We start from the raw sequence: 21,259 nt of genomic DNA on the forward strand, positions 1-21,259 counted from the left end.
TTGGATAATAGCAGTAAGAATGATAAGGGTTATTAAGTATTTATTTAAAGTCCTCGATACTGTGCTAAATGCTTTACTTGGATTATCTAATCTAATTCTTATGGGAACTTTATGAGATATCTATTATTTTTATTCCCTATTTACAGATGAGGAAATTGAGGTTTAAAGAGGCTTGATACGTAGTACAAAGCCACCCAATTAAGAAGAGGCAGAGGAAAGGTCTCGATTCATTGAAATCTCATCCTAAGAATTTTAAATAACCTACTTGTTAAGTCTCCTTTTTTGTACCCCAATCCCACAAGCTGCCACAACAAACCAGAAATAAACTAATTGCAATGGCAATTACCTTCCATCTAAAATTCTTGAGCTAGCATGAAATAATGTTGAATCATCAGTCTCTTATGTATACTGAAAATAGATATATATAACAACTAAATGTTACCAAATGATTTATTATGATTGGTGCTAAATTACAATGTATGTGAAATGGAATCATTTATGGAAACACATAAAAAATAGTTACCTATTTCTGTAATTATATTCACACAAGAATCTGAAATATAGTTTCTCATCTGCCTTTTAAAATAGATCCACAGAATGACTTTGTAGTTTTCACCACACAATTTTACAATACTGATACTGTACCTGTGTCATTTACCATACTATAAGAACTAAACAGAATATGAAACTAGTTAATAGCAAATTAATTTTTTATATCCATCAATGATACCAAAGAAAATAGTAGTTTGTTTCCATTGGCAGTAAGAATAGATGGTAGTAATTAGCATTGTAGATATTGCATACATAGATATGTATGTATATATTTATATGTTGCTCAGGGCCATTGCTCCATCAATAGGCAGTTGCCTTTTGGGTGGACCAATGATTACCAAAAATGGTGCGCAATTCCATTGGGACAATTAGTAGTACTATCTTTTAGCTTGTTTCTCTCGCAAAAACAAATGGGTAAGAAAGAAATACAGCAGGCTAAAATCTACAGTGTTACATACCAAGGTAAAAACAGTTACTGAGTTATTAGAGTCATAGTAGTTTATGTATATTTGCTATTCACAGACCACAGACTTTTTGCTGGATAACCGAGCTGCTGGGAATTGACAACATATAGACATGCATTCATGTGAGTCCATAATTAATGATGTTTGTACTGTAATAAACACATTCGTTTTAACACCATTCAGTAAACAGATTCCTTTAAAGTTCGAGCTAAATCTGCTATCACAATTACACACAAAAAGAACCTGTAAACAATTTGACATTACACTTATGTACAAGCGAACTGCATTGGAAAAGAGAAGAGGTAATTTCAGTGGGTGTCACTTGGTATACATCAATGTGCAACAAACTGACCCAAGTCATCAAGCACTTGAATGAGGTCAGGAAAAAGTAACACAAGCAAGGCCCCGATAGTCACCACTCAGTGTTAGTACCAGCAAAATTCAGACTCCTCTATGTGTGATGACATCACATTCAAAGCATCAGAGACGGATATAAGAGGAGCTTGATAAGTCTCGGCCAACTGTGTTTGGAGATCTCCAGGTAACCTGATCAACAGGATCTTTATCTTTTGAAGTGTTGTGGATAGTATTGATAATATTTAAATATGTCGATTTAATCTGAACAAATTATTTTGTTAGGTTTCACCCAGTGCTCTGCTGGTTCTGAAAGATGAGGAGAACAGAAATTCAGTGGAGATCATTAGTGCAATTCCTCCAGCCAACACAAAGATTCTTGATTTTACAGACTAAGCTCCTATAAGAGAAACAAACAGGACTCCATCACTAATGTAAGTGGTGACCTATTTACAGTGGATCCCATTAACAGCTTTCAATAGGACTCTCTGAAATGCAGCTCCCCTAAGTTTGTGTTTCTGTGTGTTTTAAGTAGGATATCACTCCAATAATTCATGAATTCATTTCCCTACACCAGAAACAGGGTAATGAGGGGTTTTGGCACCCCCACTTCTCTACCCCCCATGATTTACAAAAATACATTAATCTGTCCTTTGATAAACTAAGCAGAATATTTTAAGCAAAATTCTCCTGATTCAACCTTCTCCTTTGGAATTAAAGAAAGGAAGAAAATGATAGGGGAACTTGAAGCCAAGGATAATGTAAAACCTCCCCCTTTGTGCCAAAATTTTTTGGAAAAACAACCATTCCTTCTTCAAGTGTCCTTAAACCCAATTAGAACATTTAATTGCTACAAAATTGATTTTCTTTCTTATGCTTTTAAGAGCACATCTGCAGGGAACCTATGAAAAAAAGTGAATGACCATACTCGATTAATTTGCAAACGCTTCTGATTGTATGAGCAAACCTGACAGGTCCCTAGGAGGAGGAATCTGTGCCTGAACTATCAGCTGAGCCTGGGGCTGGGAGCTAGGCTGTGTTTCTGAAGGGATGGGCTTGTGTGCGTACAAACAGATCCCAAGGAGCATCAAGGAAACTGTTTGCATAGGCTGACTTAAAACACTTTCCCATTCACCAAAATATGTAAAGCTCTTGGCCAGAAAGGAAAACAGAACTTACTGAATCCTTAAGAGTGTCCAAATTTCAGTCATTTGGTCATTATGTTTATAGGATGCTAAAAGATATAAGTAATATTTTCTTTCATTTATGTTGTTCCTTCTTTGAGCAACTATTTTGGTATCCGTATAAACAAGCTTAAAGGGTTATTTGCAGGAGTTTAGAAAGTGTTTGGTTATTATTACAATGTGCCCTTGAGCTTTAGTATATATTTACAATGTGCATATTGTAAATTATTTACCACAGCTTTGAAATAATTAAACAGATAATTATCTCCATCTACAAATCATGTAGGGCCACAGGGCCCCCCATGAATGATGAAGTGAAATCAACTAGTTAGGAAATTAACCAATAGGTAGATGAACTACCATTAACATGATAACCATTAGATTTGTGATATCATAGACCTACATTTTCTTATTCCTTTCTTCCTAGACATTATCACGTTCATTTGATGAGTTCATTTTTTTTTTTTTTTGGAATGAACATATTTGAACACACATAGTTTAAAATTTCAACAAATGGTTCAAATAAGAAAGCCAGTTTTTACAAGTTTGGCTTTTCCTTAAATGCACTTTCGTTTGGTCGTGTATCCATAGATGTGAAACCAAGGTTCTCTAATCATATTTTCTGTACCATAAATAAATACATACACTCGTAGTGGAAGAGAATTTTGGAAAATGGAACTATATTAAACAATCTAGGAAACCAAACATAAATAATAATAATAATAATAAAATCTCTCAAACTCAAAATTCCAAACAGTTTCAAACTATGATATTCGTTTATGTGTGTATGCATATGTATAGATATAGATATAGATATAGATATAGATATAGATATACACATTTAGATAGATGTACACACATATATACATATATACACAAAATTGTATACATAAACACACATACACAACACACATACTTACACACACTTCTCACACACACACTCACAGATTCAGTGCAGTTTCTTTTCTGTAGCTGCCTGTCTTTTTTCCAACTTAGAACAGAATGATGAGATGCTGGGGAAGGTCAATCCTATTTGGATTTCTGAGCTGTCTTGAACAAAAACCAAGACTGTTTAAAAAGCTGAGAGGTAAAAAATAGCAGGAACATGCATGTACACACACGCACACATACACCTATTTCACGTCTTGGGAAATTTGCCCGGGGAACCTGTAAATAGCACAGCAGGCAGTTGCAGCGCCATCCTCCTGGCATGGAAGCTAGTCTACCACTTTGGGTTTCAGAGCATCTCAGTACTCAGCAGATACTTGCTCTACATGACAGCCCCTCAATAGGGCGCGTGCCATGAAGTACAACCTGTGACCGGCAAACCTACCCCTCCAAATCTGCCTTTCCTTTATCTCCGAGGGAAACGCCTGTCTAATGGAACTTGCAATTTAAAATGGCTAATGACCTTCAGGGAGGATGTCAGGCTGGATTCTTCCTAGCTACCTTTTCCTTAGAGTAGAAGAAACCAGAAACAGGTGAAATCCAGAGAACAGACAGAAGGGATTATACAATGAGCTGGTTAAGGGGTCAGCCTCTGGAGTCCAACAAACCCAGATGAAAATTTGGCTCTGCCACTGTTGAGTTATGTGCTACTTTACCTTTCTGAGCCTCACTGACTTCATCTGTAAAAAGATTCCAGTAGTGGGGCCAACTTCATTGGGTTATTTAGGATTAAATGAGAGAAGGCATGTAATGCACTTAGTAGAGTTTCCGGCACACAATAATGCAGTCATGTGCCACAGAACGACATTTTGTCAACAATGGACCACATATACAACGGTGTTCCCATCAGATTAGTGCCATAGAGCCTAGGTGTGTAGTAGGCTGCACTGTGTAAATGCACACTGTAATGCTTGCACAATGATGAAATCACCTAACGACGCATTTCTCAGAAAATATCCCCATCGTTAGTGATGCATGACTGTAATTCCTTAATACACATTATTTATAACTTAATATTTAAATTATAAATCTAGAATGTTGATCAGAACTACATGCAGAAATGATGTTAGTCTAGAGTTTGGGTGATCTGAATTCAAGTTCTATATTCCAAGCTTGATTTCCTAGTAGATTATAATATTCACCACAGTGACCTGTACATGGTATGCACTCAACAAATACCTGCTGAATGCGTGCATGAACAAATAAATAAACGAATGACTGACAAACTCTCTGGGTCCTCAGTTTCCCTTATATAAAATGGTGATAGAATGACTGAACCTTCAGTCCATCACTGGAATGTTGGTATGATAAATTAAAGGAAAAATGTCAAGTTATTAAGATACAAATGTGTTCTGTGTCTTAATAAAGTCAGTGCATACAAATGAAATAATAAGTCTCAGTAGCCAGGGCCTGTGCTTAGACTTATCCCATCTTTTAAAACAAGGTCATGGGGGCTACCTGTGTGAGTCTGAGGATCATATTTGCCAAGATCTAAGGATCATCTTTAGTGAGGGGATACTCAACTCAAAGAAACACAGCACCCAATAAGCAGTTAAAGATGATGAGATCATTGGCCTGTTCTGAGCACTCTTGCTGCCCTTTCCTGTTTCATTCATTCTGAGAGCACCTTGCTGTCCACTGTTGACCAGCTTGAAAAACCTCCCTAACAGGGTCGAGTGAACTAAAAATGCTCCCAAAGTGCTTTACAACAAATTCATTTAGCTGTTACAAGGTTGATGACTTCACTGAAGTATCATTTTTCTGAGGCAAAGAGAGACTGAAGTAGAAGAGATCTAGACCACAGGCCTGTCCCATCACCACTGGAACCTGGGGAAAAATGACATACGTCTCTCTTTCAATTTCAGCATGCACATCAGTATAAAGGGCTAATTATGTTTAATTTCAAATAACCTCTATACAGATTTCAGGTGGTACTAATTATTTTTGTTTTATTTCATCCTATCTCTTGACCCAGAAGTCTTTCTCTCCATGGTTAGAATGCTCCAGAAAATTTGACCCAACTCTTACTTCAGGGTTTCTCAATCTCAGTGTTACTGACATTTTGGGCTGGATAACTCCTTGTTGTGGGGGCTAGCCTGTGCATTACGGAATGTTTAGCAGCATCCCTGATCTTTATCCATTGGATACCAGTAGCACCTCTCAAGTCATGACAGTCAAAAATGTCCCCAGGCATTGCCAAAAGTCCCATGGGGCACAAAATCTCTCCTGCATGAGAGTCTTTGCCTTAAATGCACATAACCCACACAAATCAGAGAAGAGTGCTTCCTGAAATTGTTTCCGTCTGTCTCTCCCATATAAGAAGAAACTGCTCACCACTGTCTGCAATTGAGAAAAACTGCTAGTGATCAATATGAATCCTATGTTTATTTCAAGGCATTCTTTTACTTTTTTTTCTTTCTTCCTTTTTCTCTTTTTTTTTTTGAGTAAGATGCCACTAGTGACTATATGAAAACCCAGAAATCTATAATTTTTGAATTTTGCATCAGGAGACCAGCTTTACTCAACATTCTCAAGGACTGACATCCATAATAAAGACAAACTATTGTGCCGAACTAAAGGGTGTTAAACTTTGTAAACTTGAAAATCCTATCAACAGCAGCAGAGCATTGTCTGATGGAGCGCCAGAAGGTGAGAGGAGGCACAAAGAGACCAGGCAGCGCTCCACTCTGCTGTGCACAGGGTCGCTAGGAGTTGGAATCAATTCTACAGTACCAACAACAACAAAAAACTTTGTAACCAAAGACCTTTTCTATGCACTCAGATAGCATTACCATGGACATTAACCACTGACTCAACACCAACCTAAAAATCGCACGTGCGCGCGCACACACACACACACACATTCACACAGAGATGCAATTACAAAGCAACTCGTCTCCACCACTTTCTTGTGCATCAATCTTGCTTCCATTTGTGATGGATGGAGCCAACATCAGCAGGGAGAGAGTCTGACGTTATGTTGATTTTTATTGTGCAAATGCAGGTAAATTAGCTAAAGGTCAATTCTAAGAATAAACTGACAAGATGGAAAAGGTTGCTGGAGAGAGCAGACTTACTAAATCCTCCATTTGGCATGTAAGTGCTTTTAGAAGGCTGGTTAACAGGAAAATCACCACCCTCCTCTCCCAGGACAAACCCCTTAACAGCTGCTGGGCCAGGGCACATTTTTCTTTTGCTTTTTCAAAGTAAATTCCCTAAATAAAGCAAGGATGACAGTCTAGGAATTAAGAATAAACACAATTTGTTCACAAACAAGAGGAACATTGTTTGAAGGTTAGGAAGCTGGGGAAGTAAAAATATCCCACTTAGGAAGTAGAGGAGGGAAGCCAAGCTGAATCAAATTTAACGTTTATTTTTAAAATCTTGGCCAAATAATCTTAATTAGCAGCTCAAATTCATTAGTTTCATGAACCATTCTTCACTCTCCTTTGGCAGTAGTCTTTACTTAAATATTCACTGATGATCATGACAAGCATAAATTTCAGCCACTCATTCTCCATTTCTTGTAGCTTGTGGGAATTTGATACCTATCTAGATATTCAGTTATATGGATAGAACCAATTGGACCACCAAAACCCTCCAAAATTTCTTCTATCTAAATAATCATAGTATGGCCATCTCCCGTGGGCAGAGTGAGTGGAAAATTACAGAAGTTCACCTTCCTCGTGTCATTGCATATGGAATATGACTACTATTTTGAATTCACTCCTTATTTCTTTCTTTTGTATTTATTCTCCCTCAAGAGTTTTGCTTGAAGTTTTTAGTTAACATTGGGGTTCAGCATCTTCAGCTATCTGAGAGCTTCATAGTCCTGTGTGAGTCAAATTGGACAAAATTAGCAGTTCAAGGACTCAGGGTTTTATTGGTGAAATGCAGATGAATTCACTCATCATTCCATATTCATTTTGGTGGTGTTTGTAAGTGTAGTTAATGCCTCTAGGGCCATATACATGATTAAATTACGGATTACTCTCAAGTTCCTCTGCCTCACACTGCATGAGAGCCTGGAAATGAACAACTCTCCTTGGAAAGGTCATTATTTCTATTCCTTGTTGGGTATCATTAGGATACATCTCGCTCAGAGATGTGCTCCCACCCACCCAGAGATAGACGATATTGATGCAGGCTTTCAGTGTGGCAAAAAAAAAAAAAAAAAAGGTTGCCATGCAGATGAAAGGGCAGAGGAATCATAGAAATCTATCTGCCCTAGTCCTGGGATGTTCTTCTTTGAGCCTCTTCTCTTAAGACAATGAATTATGCAAGCTTTGACTTATTTGTAGTGGAAAGAATGTGAGAAGAATTGAGGAAGTGACACTAGGAAGTGAGAGAAATGTTGACCTCTGCATAGTCCTAAATAGCAGAATTTCTCAAAGTAACATCCACAGACCATCCCATCAAAATCATTAAGGACGTCAGCCCAAAAGGCAGATTCGTTGTTCTTTTTGAAGTTTCTGAATCAGACTCTATGGGGTTAGAGTGAAGGAATCTGCATTTTTATAAGTGCTACAAATTATTTTTGTGCACGCTAAGTATTGAAAAAGACTGCTAAAAAGTTTGCAGTGGAGATCATTGGGAAAAGAATCTCCCTCCCAATGTTTATGGTAAGATGAGGAAAACAGACATTTCAAACAAACAAGCTCTACGGTTGCATCACAATGTTGCAATTATTATAGGTTAAGACTCTTTTCTTTCAGCAGGGATGGAGAGCAATAACCATTTCATCTGAAACCACAATGATGATGGCGATATAAATCAAAACCATTCCAGCAGGTTTCATTTGGTCTAATTTCTCTGCAGATATTAATCATTGTACAGTCCTGTACAAATGACGTCTAACTCCATTTTAACTCAGAATACAGAATGCTCATTCTGATTCTTTCTCTAGTGTATTATTTTGACAACATAAAAGAAAATAAATAAATTGGAACAGTGGGCCATCAAGATTGCAAGATGCCAACAATACCAAGACATTAAAGAGAGAAATGGCCCATGCTAAACCTATAACCCAGCATGCAAATTGGCATAAACATTTATCTGCCACAGAGTCACCAGGAGGGAAAAATAACTCCCTTCATTTTTTCTTTGAAAACTGCTATGTCAAGTGGAGGTGACAAAGAATTCTTCCTAAAAGTTCACAAGAAAGAGTCTTATTAATCCTAGTAAAGATCATCTGGAAGACCAAGGTTAGTCAAATTCCATGGCATGCTATCTAGTGGCAGAAAACACCAGCACTCAAGTGCTCTGGGTTAATCCACTGTGGTAAACACAAAGTTGGAAGGTTGAAATTGTTGCAAAGGAAAATGCATGCGAATCCAAGTTTGGCTCCCATTACAGGAGCTGGCATTTAGGTAATTGTGCAAAACACTATGTACATCTTTGGTTTTCTTGCTGGAGTATGTTTTGCTTGGCACAAAGGATAATCAGAGTGGAATCTAAAGGCTAGAGAAGCAAAAGTAACCAAGAAGCACAAGCAGTGGCCACTAAGAGGACCCCGAATGAACAGCACGCGTCTATGCCTATGGATAAAAGTGCCTCTGAGTCGAACGAGGCCAATTGAAAAGTGAGATTCAGATTAGCTCCCCTTTAGTAAATGTGTCCCTCTAAAATCAATCGGGTGAGGTCAACATAGCTATGCAGGAATAAAGAGCAAAGGGAACACATAATTTGTGCATTGTTCCCCTTTTATTTGAATTCACCATGCATGCATTTCCAGTAAGATAACTGTGCCTACAATTACAAAGGATAACATCACTGCATATTGAGCAAGCCATTTTAGTTTGTTGTTTTCTGGCCTCTTCTCAGTGCAATTTTTTCTTAGCAGCGGGAGGGAGAGCACACTACCACAATGATCTAACAGCTTTACTTTCCTGTCTTCCCCTTTTGCTGATGAATGTAGATCACTCTCTTTTTGATTGTGGGTATGAGGACTTTATAAATATGTTTCTGACTTCAGGAGACCCACGTGCCTGTAGAGAAAGACTTCCCCAAGCTCACTGGATTTTAGCATTGTAGGATTTCCCAGGAGGCAACCTCAGTTGAGGCTCTACACATGCTTTCTCATTCATTTGACCCATCTGATGCTATTCGTTTCTTCATATCAGCAATTTATGGTCCTTGTCATAACCAATGTTCAAGAAGCAAACCACATATACTGTTCTGTCCAGAATTGAACTAAAAGTTCTAAAAACTATTTTAAGTTTGGAAAAACAGGCCTGATTCACAGTGACTACCAAGGCTACTAGAACATTTAATCTTATAACTCACTTACCCAGAATGCATTTCCAGTGTTGCAGGCCACATGGGCTTCACTTGACAACTCCATTCAAACTAGGACTGAAGACTTCCATTTACTTGGTGCCTCCTCAGGGCTTTTTATTAACCAGGTCTATATTCCTCTCAATACCAACACCCATGCAAATGAACACCATGTTGTTGTCTTAACTATTTGGACTATTTGGGATGGGTGTCAGTCTAGAGCTTGTCCAGATTAAAAATGTTGTTGTTGTTTTAAACAGATTTTCTACCACTAGTTTTGTTCACTGGGGATACAAAGAGTGCCTAAGCAGAAAAAAAAAATCATGACAAGTCAAGGGACAGAGACATATGCCATGAACATTTTCTTTGCAGTGTTTAATTTCCTACTATAGTATGTAGAAGAAGTAGTGAGTCAACTGCCATCTTATTAGTTCTCCAGCTCTTACTGGTAGATCTCTATCCTGATGCCATTAAAGTCAGGTCTGAAAGTTAAGGAAGTTGGACTTTGGCCATTTCATTCAGACCCAAACTCTTTGACACATTTCCAGTAGGTCGACATTTGACCAAAAAGAGTTTGGGGATATTTTCATCATGTCCAACTTCTTCTTGACCCATTAAGTTCTGTGATTATTTGTAAGATCTATTATTAGGATGATGGTATTTTGATGTGGTATTAAGAAACATTAAAAAGAATGAAGACATTTTGGTAGGTTTTACACAGCTATGTTGTAGTTAAAATCAAATGTTTGCTAATATGTTAATACATAAAAGATTCCCACTTAAATTGATAAATTATAATTCTCTTGACAACTCAACTCCCCAGATGAACTTTTTCACTTAAGTAAAACTTTAAACTCCATTCAAACCATCAGGACAAGAAAACATTGGCTGAATCTGTCACCCTGGTGTGAAGGCAAGAATTACAAAAATTCAAAGATATGCATATACTAATAGGCACTAATAACAGGAATCAAGACAGAACCTCTTACATAATAAATGTGCATCAATGAAAGATTTCAAAAAGAAGCAACTGGTCATCATTTTTCCCTCCCATAGACATCATCCAGTTGTCTTTATTACCTGTGATACATATACACATACGCACACACACAATAAAAAAAATAGGAGTGCTTGGCACACAATTAATAATTGACAAATTATTTTTTCCATTCCCACTGAAATGCATGAGGAATGCTGAAAACAAAAACCGGTCTTTTAGTCTTCATTTACCACAAGGCTATGAAAGAGTTATTGGTACATTAATAGAATACAGAGTCACATGGATGGATGGCTATTAACAGTTTACTTTTGGCTGTGTCTATACAGGTCAAGGATGTAATCAAGAAAGAGAGTTTATAAAGCCAAAAACCTTAATTTTGGAGCTCCAGTTATCTAGTTGGGTTGTTCATTCAGGCATAGCTTGTATAGACACAGCCAAATCCCAGAATCCCAAAGGCAAACAAAACTGGCTACAAGAAAGGAACAATGGAGCACTGTGGTTTTAAAACGTTATGAGAAATTATTAGCAAGTGTGTGGAATACAACTGCCTCTTAAACAAACAAAAGGCCAGACCCTTATTCAAGTACTGTGTGTTTTTCTTACTTCCACAACTACATAGAAATGCAGAGAACTTAATGTGGATTATGGGAAAAGGCCATACCATTAAAACATGGGCAGTAAGAACTCTGAAAACAATGAGAGAAGGAAGATAATTCAGCTCAGGGTAGAGAAGGCTGACTGTGGGGTTGTTTAGTAGGAATTTGTGTGGATATGAATGTTTGTTTTTTTAACACAAAGAAGGTTTGACCAGCTCTTCTCACCCTCTCCTAGCACAGAGAAAGAGCAACACGGTAGAACAGACCCTACAGGTGTTAATTTCAAAACAAGGAATACAATTGGTTGATGATGAGGGTTATTGGATGTTAGAAAGTGTTGCCAAGAGAGGCTGGGAAACCTTCCCGGAAGGGTTTTAAGAAAAGAGCAGAGGCTCATCTGTCTGAAGTGCTCTAAGAGAGTGCTGCCGGGAGCAGGGGCACACCCCTCAGAATGGCCCAGCCCTGGGGTCATGTGCACTGTGTGTATATACATACTTCGTTGTGCTTGTGTTGCACAAATACTCATGCATACGGAGTCGCTATAAACTGGCACATAACAGATTTGAGTGAAAAGTCATATAAATCTGCCATTTTCCCCCTTACCCCATAAATAAAAGGAAAAGGAAAATTTTAAAAATCCAAACATATGTCATTGGGCCAGATCTCTTTCTACCATCTTCTCGTTCAAAGGAACGAGGTAGAAGATGAGAGAAAAACCCAGTTTGAGATCAATGACTCCCAAGGCCTCTCAGCTACTCTTATGTAGCCAGCTCTCATTATATAAGATATTCAGCACATGGGACCAAGTTAACAAACAAACAAACAAATAACCAAAAAAAGATTTTCTTATACTTCCACATCTGGAAAGAAATCTACCCTGTGGATTTAGATGTTAAGGTGAACTAGGTAAATAGGCAGTAGTATATCAATGGGCTATTATGGTCTAACAAACAGGTATTGTTAGTTATTTTTCTTTTCAAATATGAATTTCTTTTAGAAGGTTTCTTTCAAAATGGTGACATGATTTGTTTCTTCTCCCACCCCTGAGCCCTCCCCTATAGATGATACTTCCGTAAGAGTTCAGATTGCCAAGGATGTTTCCTCTCCGGAAACCGATCTGGAATTTTGATCTTTAGGAAATCCTGGATGCATTTCTCCAGCTCTTCCTCAACGGAGAGCTTTTCCTTAACAGCCTTTTTTTTGCTGCTCATGTTCGACTCCCTGGAGCCTGAAGTCAGAGTCCGGAGCAGATCGCTTTTCCGCCGCATCTCTGACTGTTGGATCAGCTGGACGGGGCCCTTCTTGATGGGACGGTCCAGAGTCTGGATGTTGGTCTGGCGTGTCACGGGCCCACAGATGACCGTCTCCTGGGGAGAACTGGCCTCAGACTGGCTGTCGCAGCTGGAGGTGGAGAGGTCGTTGCAAGACGTGCCGCTCTCCCCTTCTTTGTCGCCCTTGCCGTTCTTGCAGCAGCAATCACAGTGCGAGGAGGACCACCTAGAAGGCTCACCTGCAAGGAAGCACAGGACCCGAGAGATTAACACCAGCCAGCTCAGCGTGGAGCAGCAGCGTAGCACCTGAACACACGCATACACACACGCAAGCATCCATAATCACGTCTTCAGAAGAAGTTGCAATAGGAGCACCCAGAAGCCAAGTCCAGTGGAGGGGGAAGCTAATAATGGCATGCTGTGTAAGAGGAAATATAATGCTAAAGCCCATGGGTGCTGTAATCAAAAGCCCTGGGTAAGAATACTCAACTATACCATTTCCTGACTTTGTTCCCCTGGCCGACTCCTTAAATTCTCAAAACTTTTGTTTCCTCATCTGTGAGATGAGGATGATAATAGTCCTACTACCTAGAATTGTAAGGAGGATTTAGACAAGTCAAGTAAAATTCTTAGTGATGTACACGACACATGGCAAGCACTCAGTAAGTGCTAGCTGATTTTACTGTGGCTGACGTTAAACCCTAATCCAAGCCCCACATGGTAGCAGTCAGGTAACGCAGGGGGAGTCTGTAAGACTGGAACGACAGTCAGCCCTCGGGAGGGCTTACTTTGTGCCAGCCTCCATGGAAGCTCTGTGCACCCATCAGTTCACTGGATTCTCAGAATAATTCTATGAACTCAGTAGCTCCACTTCCATACAAGGAAGCTGAGATCCTGAGAATTTAAGGAACTTGCCATAGTTTGTACAATTTGTAAGTGGCAGAGCTGGGATTTGAGTATAGATTTTCAAAATATCATAATCAAGACAAATAACCATTTTTCTTCAATTTGCCTGTCTGTAAAATTCCTGCTTCTCTTTCAAAACAATGCTCAAGGTTTCACTTTTCACTCAAGTCCTCGTTCAACTCTCCTCAGAAATATTTGCCAGTTTTTCCTCCGAATTATGGCTTCATTTTGTAAGTGCCTCTATTATTGCACATATCACATTCCATTATAACATTTTTTACCTTATGCATCTCAGCTACTATATCATGAGCTTCCTGAGGTGGGCACAGTGTGGGTACATTGCTGTAATCCCAACAAATAATTCAGAGCACAGTGTAGAAATTCAATAAAAAACAGTATCCTAAGAATACTTTTTAAGTACCTTGATCCATCCATACCTGAAGCTAGTGCTGTCAGTAGATTTTCAGTTATATGATCCACCAGTTATATTTAAGCCAGTGTAAATCCTTCTTTCCCTCTTTCTCCCTAAGTCTTGACTCATAGCGCTGCATTCAGCTATTTGGAGGCAGAACCATTTTTCTGCTTAGTTGGTGGCTCCCTGAACTAGAAAATCCACAATCATGGCACAAAGCAATTTCTTTTTTTTTTTATCTCCCCAACCCCCCCCCCGCCCCACCCCGTACGCAGTTGTATATCTTAGCTGCATGTCCTTCTAGTTGTGGGATGTGGGACACCGCCTTAACGTGGCCTGACGAGCGGTGCCATGTCCGCGCCCAGGATCCGAACCCTGGGCCACCACAGCAGAGCGCGCGAACTTAACCACTTGGCCACGGAGCCGGCCCCAGCAATTTCTTAAATATAAGTCACTGCTCCCAGACTCCCACACTCTGAACAGCCATAGTCTTCTTGGAGTCATGAACTTGATACTATTTACTGATCATATATCATGCACTGGGCACTTCATATAGTTCATTGCACTTAAATCATAAAAAATAAAGGGAAATGAATCTCCTTTATGATGCTAATATTGAGGATAAGAATAATGCAGTATCTTTGTACGTTTTAAAGGAGACCCAGTTTTGATTTGTATTATATCTTATTCTCATAAATAATGAGTCACTTATAATAAGGCCCTGCTTTATTGCCATTTTTAATATGGTCGAAGTAGAGGAAACCTAGAATGGAAACTATTTGGAAAGTTATGTCCTGTCTTCTTGTATAATGCCTGTCCTTTTTGTATCTCAATGATGTAAAAATTTGTAGCAACTTATCTTCCAATTTTCCAGAGGCAGTAAAAAAAAAAAGGCCCCATAAATCACAACTCCAAAAGTATCTCTAACATATACACACTCTTTCAGACCTCTTTTGAAAATGTGTCTGAGTAATCATGGCATTTATATACCCATTAAATTAAATGCGACAATCCAATTAGCCAAAAGGAATCACCACAGTGGTAACGTCCTAGTTATCCCCTGCTATTACAGATAAATATCCTCCACGCAACAGAGGAATTGTTCAGCATGGACCAGCTGGTGACTGGAAATATCGGCAACAGAAAATGGCTTCTGTCTGCCAGCTTGGATTCTGAGGGGATCATTTTTCTCCTTCAGAAGGCAAATCTGCTTCTGCCTCTCCAAACTCAGCCATCCCTACGCTAATATGACTTGATGGAGAAAGGGCTCCAATGAATTGGGTCAAGGCAAAGTAATCACGTCAACTGAGAGTTGATCTGGTTTGATCCTTTTTGAGAAAGTTTAGAAATTGAACTTAGCCTTCAAAAAAAAAAAAAAAAGAAGAGGAAGAGAGGAAAGACAGAACAGAAAGAAGAAGGAGAAGAAATATATGCTGAGATATGCCTGCCTATTACCTTAAAACAGGATGACAAGATATTTTGGTCATAAACCCTGCTGAACCAGTGGAAATGCAAGCCTGTGTTTTCCTGCCCGAGAGTTGCTTTCCCCATGGTAAAGTCACTCCATTCAGCAGACTCGGAGGGAAACCTGAGGCTTTTCTGAAAGCCATTTGAACAACACAAACACCCTCATGTGAAGGAGCCCTGTGTATTCATGTGGAAACTGCATGCAGCCCTCCACTGCATGTCCCAGCCCAGAACCTGGCACGGGTGCAGCCACTTCTTCCCTGAACTGCTGCGATGATCATGCACTTCAATGTCAGCTCGAATCCTCCAGCTTCCAGGCAAATAGAAGTATTTCTTTCTAGAAGTATGACTTATTCTAGGCACTATCACTATTAAAGGGAAATTGAACAACTTACTTTTAGGGGAGCCTGTCATACTACCACGTTTCAATATTTTATGAGATCACTTGAACGCTTTGCCATTTTGGCAAGATAATTCTTAAGATGGCTTTTGCGGTCTGTGTATTATGTTGAAATCAAGAAATAAGATGGGATTGGGGGCCGGCCCCGTGACCGAGTGGTTAAGTTAGTGCGCTCCGCTGTGATGGACCAGGGTGTCGCCGGTTTGGATACTGGGCACGGACATGGTGCCACTCATCAGGCCACGTTGAGGCGGTGCCCCACTAGAAGAAACTGCAACTAAAATATACAACTATGTATGGGGGTGATTTGGGGAGATAAAGCAGAAAAAAAAAGAGAAGAAGATTGGCAACAGTTGTTAGCTTAGGTGCCAATCTTTTAAAAAAAAAATGAAATATGATAGGATTAATACAATCCAGCAATCCAGCTGGAGGTGCTGTGTGAGGAGTCATTGTGAAATTTGCCAGATAATAAAATGTGGGAAGATAACCACCCCGTTTCTTTTTGGGAAGCATTGTTTATCTGATTACCCTCTTCCCAAGAACTTAACCACAATAGAGATTTTAAACCAAAACACAGAAGACAGACATGTGGGTGCAGACCCTTTTGCCCTCACAGTCCCACTGACATTCTCACCACTCCTGGAAAGTGGGGAAAGATCCGTGAAAGGTCATTTCTGAAACTTAAAGTATTCTAGAATCCCCCAATTATAGCAAATAATGATCTCATAAATACCTTGGTACTTCAAATTGGAACATACTTTTGCTCCCAGTTTGCTGAGGTTTCAATACTGGCTGGAATAATTCTCTCGATTTGTGGAGAAAATTGGCTACAATTGATTACCCAGGTATAGGAAGAAAGCCATTTCATTCCAAGAAAACTCTGATTTACTGATATTAAAAAAGCAAAAAATCTACTGCTTTTTAGGGGCTTATTAACCAGTTACTGGTCAAAGAGCCTAACAGCTCTACCTTATTTTTAAATAAACCATTGCTGAATTTGTTGGATATTGTATCATTTTTGGTGCCTGGCACACAATAGAGGTTTGATAAATGTTTGATGAACGAATGAATGAGCCATACACTTGTGTTGACTTGCATCAAGCTGATAACATAGCAGGGTAGATTTCCGGCTCCAGAGTCAGGTCCCACAATTTGTCAGCTTGGATAAATTCCTTCATGTCTCTGAGCCTCAGTTTTCTTATCTGAAATATAAGGCTAATGATAGTATCTTCCTCACAGGGGTTTCAGGAAAATTAAGTGAGATAGTTAATGTAAAGATGTTTTATGGTTTGTGGCACCCAATAAGCTTTCCATTTATTTGTATGTATTTGTTCTACTATAAGTCAGACACTGATCTACAGAAATAAAACAAATTAGGAGCATGTTAGGTACGACTATTATGTTGCCACCAATAGACTACACAGCCAATTCTTAGGTCTGGCTAGACCATCGTGTTAGGAAGGATACTGATGCTGTATTGGACTCATCAGAAAACGTATATGGAGCATTCAGCAATGCCTGACTTTGCTGTGCAAGGGGAGCATAACCACAAGCATGTACAATGTCTGGCACATAGTGTGTGACCAGGAGATAGTTTTGGAAAGAAGGTTCCTTTACAGTGCAGTGCTCAGCATTTCACAAATGGATGAGTCTTGTAGGATAAAAATTTACTTGAGGACACATCAACTACATTTAAGCCCAGGGCAGGGAGGAATTTGTAGTTTGGATTAACTGGGAAGGGACAGGAAACTCAACTGCCCCAAGTCCTTAAAGCCCAAATCTTCCAACATTTTACAGCTTGGAACAATTGAGGCCCAATCAAGCAAATTATATCATTGGCCCCTTTCCACTGTAGCCCTAACTATGGAAGTCCTTTCTGATCAAGAAAGAATAAAAGAGGAAAAGTTACAGAATATTTCTCCCCTATGAAAAATTCAAACTGAGCTGAGTGAAACATGACTTAGCAAACTCACAAAGTGCTTATGCATTTTTAAAAGAGGCAGCTCTGCAATCTACCCACACTTCAAATGCTCCACCTGCTAATGGTTGTGAACACAATGCACATCATTTACAGCAACAGCTGGGAAAACTGCTTTCCCCGTCTTCCCCATCAATGATGTAGGAGCCTGCCAGTCTGGGAGCTGGGTGGCCAGATTTAATTTATTGAGGCTGCTGAAAGACTTTCTTGGTATCCCAGTTGAAAAGTCAATAATGGCCAAATTGATGTTTTTATAATTCTGCTAACCTTGGAAAAGATACTGCAGAGTGGAGATTGGGAATAGGCAGGCTGTGCAAGCTTTTGAGAAAAATACATCTTCAAGCTTGACAATCATCATTTCTTGCTTGCGGTTGACCTTTTCCACTCACGGAAATGTGGCCTTGGATGGGCCCAGCGGGGGCTCCTCATTAAGAGGTGGCAAGTTTGGGCAAGAGCAGACAGTTAAACCATCCACGTATTAGTCAGGACCAGCCAGGAAAACAGACATTCTACCTTTTATCTTAACGGGGAGAATTTAAATAAGAAATTGGTTAAACAAATATTGGATGAATGAAAATGGAAAACAAGGTGACAATGAAGAGACAAAGATAGTGACTGCAAGAGACAGCTACCACCCTCAGGGCTGAGGAGACAAATCAAGGAGGATGGGGTTATTAGAACCTAGAAGCTTGCAAGAGGCATCCTGTGGAGGTGGAACCCAGGCACCGAACGAGGGCATGCTGCTTTCTGGTGCTGGTTCTCTGAAGGGGCCTAGCTCTGGGGATTACAGAACAAATGAAATTGGGACCTGGGACCAACTGCTTCTCAGATAAATAAAAGCTAGCTTGACGTGGATGAACAGCAAGCAGCCCTCCCACTCCTCATGTCTCAGTCTTCCTCTAGCACCATGGACAGAGCCCACAGGATGCCTGCTGGGCAAAGGAAAAGTGTGGTTAGCTGAATCCTAGCCCCTCATCACACAGCAGAGCAGAGAGGGGTCAGTTTGGAGCTAGGAGATGACGGCTTAATAACAGCAGACTGACCCTGCCAGGGATGCAAAAGAAAAGAAAGACACAGCTCTTGGACCAGCTGGAACATGTGCTCGAACGGAGGAGTTAGGAAAAGGAAACAGAAGAAAACCATCACATGGGTTCAGTTCCTGTCCTGCTGACCTTCCTTATACCTGAGGGTTTGCATTTACCCTTCCCTCTGCCAGAAACACTTATTCTTATGAGTTTCACCTGTTTAGCTCTTTTTTGTCCTCAAGAGCTCAACTTAAAAATCACTTTCTTAGAGTGACCTTACCTATCTATCCTTCACTTCAATTTAAGCCAGTCCCAAACTGCCGCCCTTTTCTTTCACACCACCACAATGTGTATTACGGATGTGTTTCTAGGTTTCTTTGCTTAGTGTCTGTTTTCCACACTAGACCGTAAGGCCTGTGTTGTTCCCATCTGCATTCTCATGCATGTGTCAAGGGCACATACAGGCCAGGGTTCCAGGGCACATATAGGCCAAGGTTCCATGGCATGGACTAGATACTCGGGAAACAGCTGCATGACACACGAATGGGGGAGGAAATGGATGATATGCAGAAAAAATAATTTTTGCTTTAGAGAGTATGTGAGAGACAGGAAAGCTTCCACCACCCCTCTAAAAAAAGGATTGAAAAATCTGACAAGCAAAGGTCATTAGAATGCAAAATATTTAGGCCTATCACTAGACATTTAATATGTATATGACAAAAACATACTGACTGAGAGAGGTAATGGCAAAATTCATAGGCCTATCCAGAAATTGAATAACTGTATATATATATATATATGTGTGTGTGTGTGTGTTAAGTGATCATCACTCATAATTACTTATTAATATGAAAAAAATCTCTAAAGGCATTATACAACTTAGTAAAAATTACCCTTCCTAGTCATTCAACCATGGTCTCTACCCACATAATTTTTCAATGTGATGATGCTCAGACACACCCTCCTAGCCAGGATTTTCACCTGTGGGGTTTCTCTCTAAATAAAGTGATGCAATGATTTGTATAAGACAAGAAATCCTGAATTTTGACTTCCTGGCCTACTGCCTTCCTCTTTCAAGTGTTCCTTGATGGCGCATTTATTTCATTTTCCAGGTCCTTTTTGCCCTTTCTTGCTTTCTTTCTCCTTATTGTATTTCCTCCTCTTAGTCTCAGCATTTTTGGCTAAGATCATACTTAATTACTCCCACCCAAAAAGTCCTTCTTTGCCTAGTTCATAGGGAAGTTCTGTGGCCCATCCTGATCCCTTTTCCTTTTCGTCCTGGCCACTCCCATTTACATTTTTCTTCACCGTTTTTCATAAACTTGAACAAGTGCCGCAAACAACAAACTCCTCTCAATCAATATTGAAGGGTCTTTTGTCTCTTGAAATGAAATATATATTATTATAGGGTTTGTTTGCCCCTTTGCCTACTAAAAACACCCTTCTTTTCCTTTAGGGAACTGCACCTTCCATATTCCATGTTGTCCTGAAGGGGCTGTCAACCATGGTGCCATGTCTAACCACAAGGGGAGGACATATGGCCCATATTTGAACGTCCCACCTCCAAACCATAGTGAGTGATTCAGGCATGGGCATCTGACCCAAGCTGAGTGAATCAGAGTCCACATTGGGACTGTTATTCTGGAACTTATGAGTAATATATGCTTTATGATGTGGGAGGTTGCCAAGCTAGGAGGCTATGAGTCCAGTGGCCATCTTCCCTAGCAGCTGGAGAACATTCATGCAGAAAGAAGCCGAGCAAGACAGGTAGGGCAGAAAAATAGTCAAGAGAAAGAGCCCTACATCCAGCAGTGTCTCAAGTTGGCCCCATTCCTAGGCTTATAATCTTATAAGCCAAGAAATTCTCTTTTTGCTTAATCTAGTGAGAGTTACTTTTGTGTTACTTACAACAAGAGTCTGGAACACTACATCAAATTCATATAAACACACTTAATATCTGCCTAATTTACCTTTATCATCCTCTGAATACTTATGCAATTCTAGCACTAATGTTGGCCAGTGCTTTAGTGGGCAAGCATTATCACCTTGCTAAGCTAATTTATAGATGACTTGTTTCTTCTCTGGAATGGTAGCCTCTTTGCTACACTAGTCCCAAGAAATCTGACTAACACACTCAAGAGACAGGCTAAGGTTCTCCTGCACTTGTTGTACACAGTGATTCCAATAGTGAACAAGGTAATAGATGTTCCTCCTAAACCAGAAACTTAGCATAATAATAATAGATATCATTTATTGAGGATCTCCTATGTGCATGTTATTTGTGCTCACCACTTTCCATAATTTAATCTTCACAATAATCCTATTAGGTGGATGTAATTCTTCTTTCCTTTTTATGAGGGAGGAAACATTGCTCAAAGTGATTATTAATCTGATCTAAAGTTACAAAGTTGACAAGTGGCAAATTA

The 21,259-nt window shown here is 39.6% G+C and overlaps 1 protein-coding gene across 4 annotated transcripts in view; it reads right to left on the reverse strand.

The window, feature by feature from the left end:
• Positions 1-6,575: 6,575 nt before the first annotated feature.
• Positions 6,576-21,259, reverse strand: part of KCTD16 (potassium channel tetramerization domain containing 16) — a 234,608-nt gene continuing 219,924 nt past the window's right edge. For all 4 annotated transcript variants that reach the window (XM_070234024.1, XM_014730599.3, XM_005599334.4 and 1 more), the window contains one exon: positions 6,576-12,884. In XM_070234024.1, the coding sequence (XP_070090125.1) occupies positions 12,430-12,884 (455 nt within the window). In that variant the 3' untranslated portion in view covers positions 6,576-12,429. The remainder of the gene's footprint in view (positions 12,885-21,259) is intronic.

This window comes from Equus caballus, chromosome 14 (genome assembly GCF_041296265.1).
Source record: "Equus caballus isolate H_3958 breed thoroughbred chromosome 14, TB-T2T, whole genome shotgun sequence".
NCBI classification, from domain to species: domain Eukaryota; kingdom Metazoa; phylum Chordata; class Mammalia; order Perissodactyla; family Equidae; genus Equus; species Equus caballus.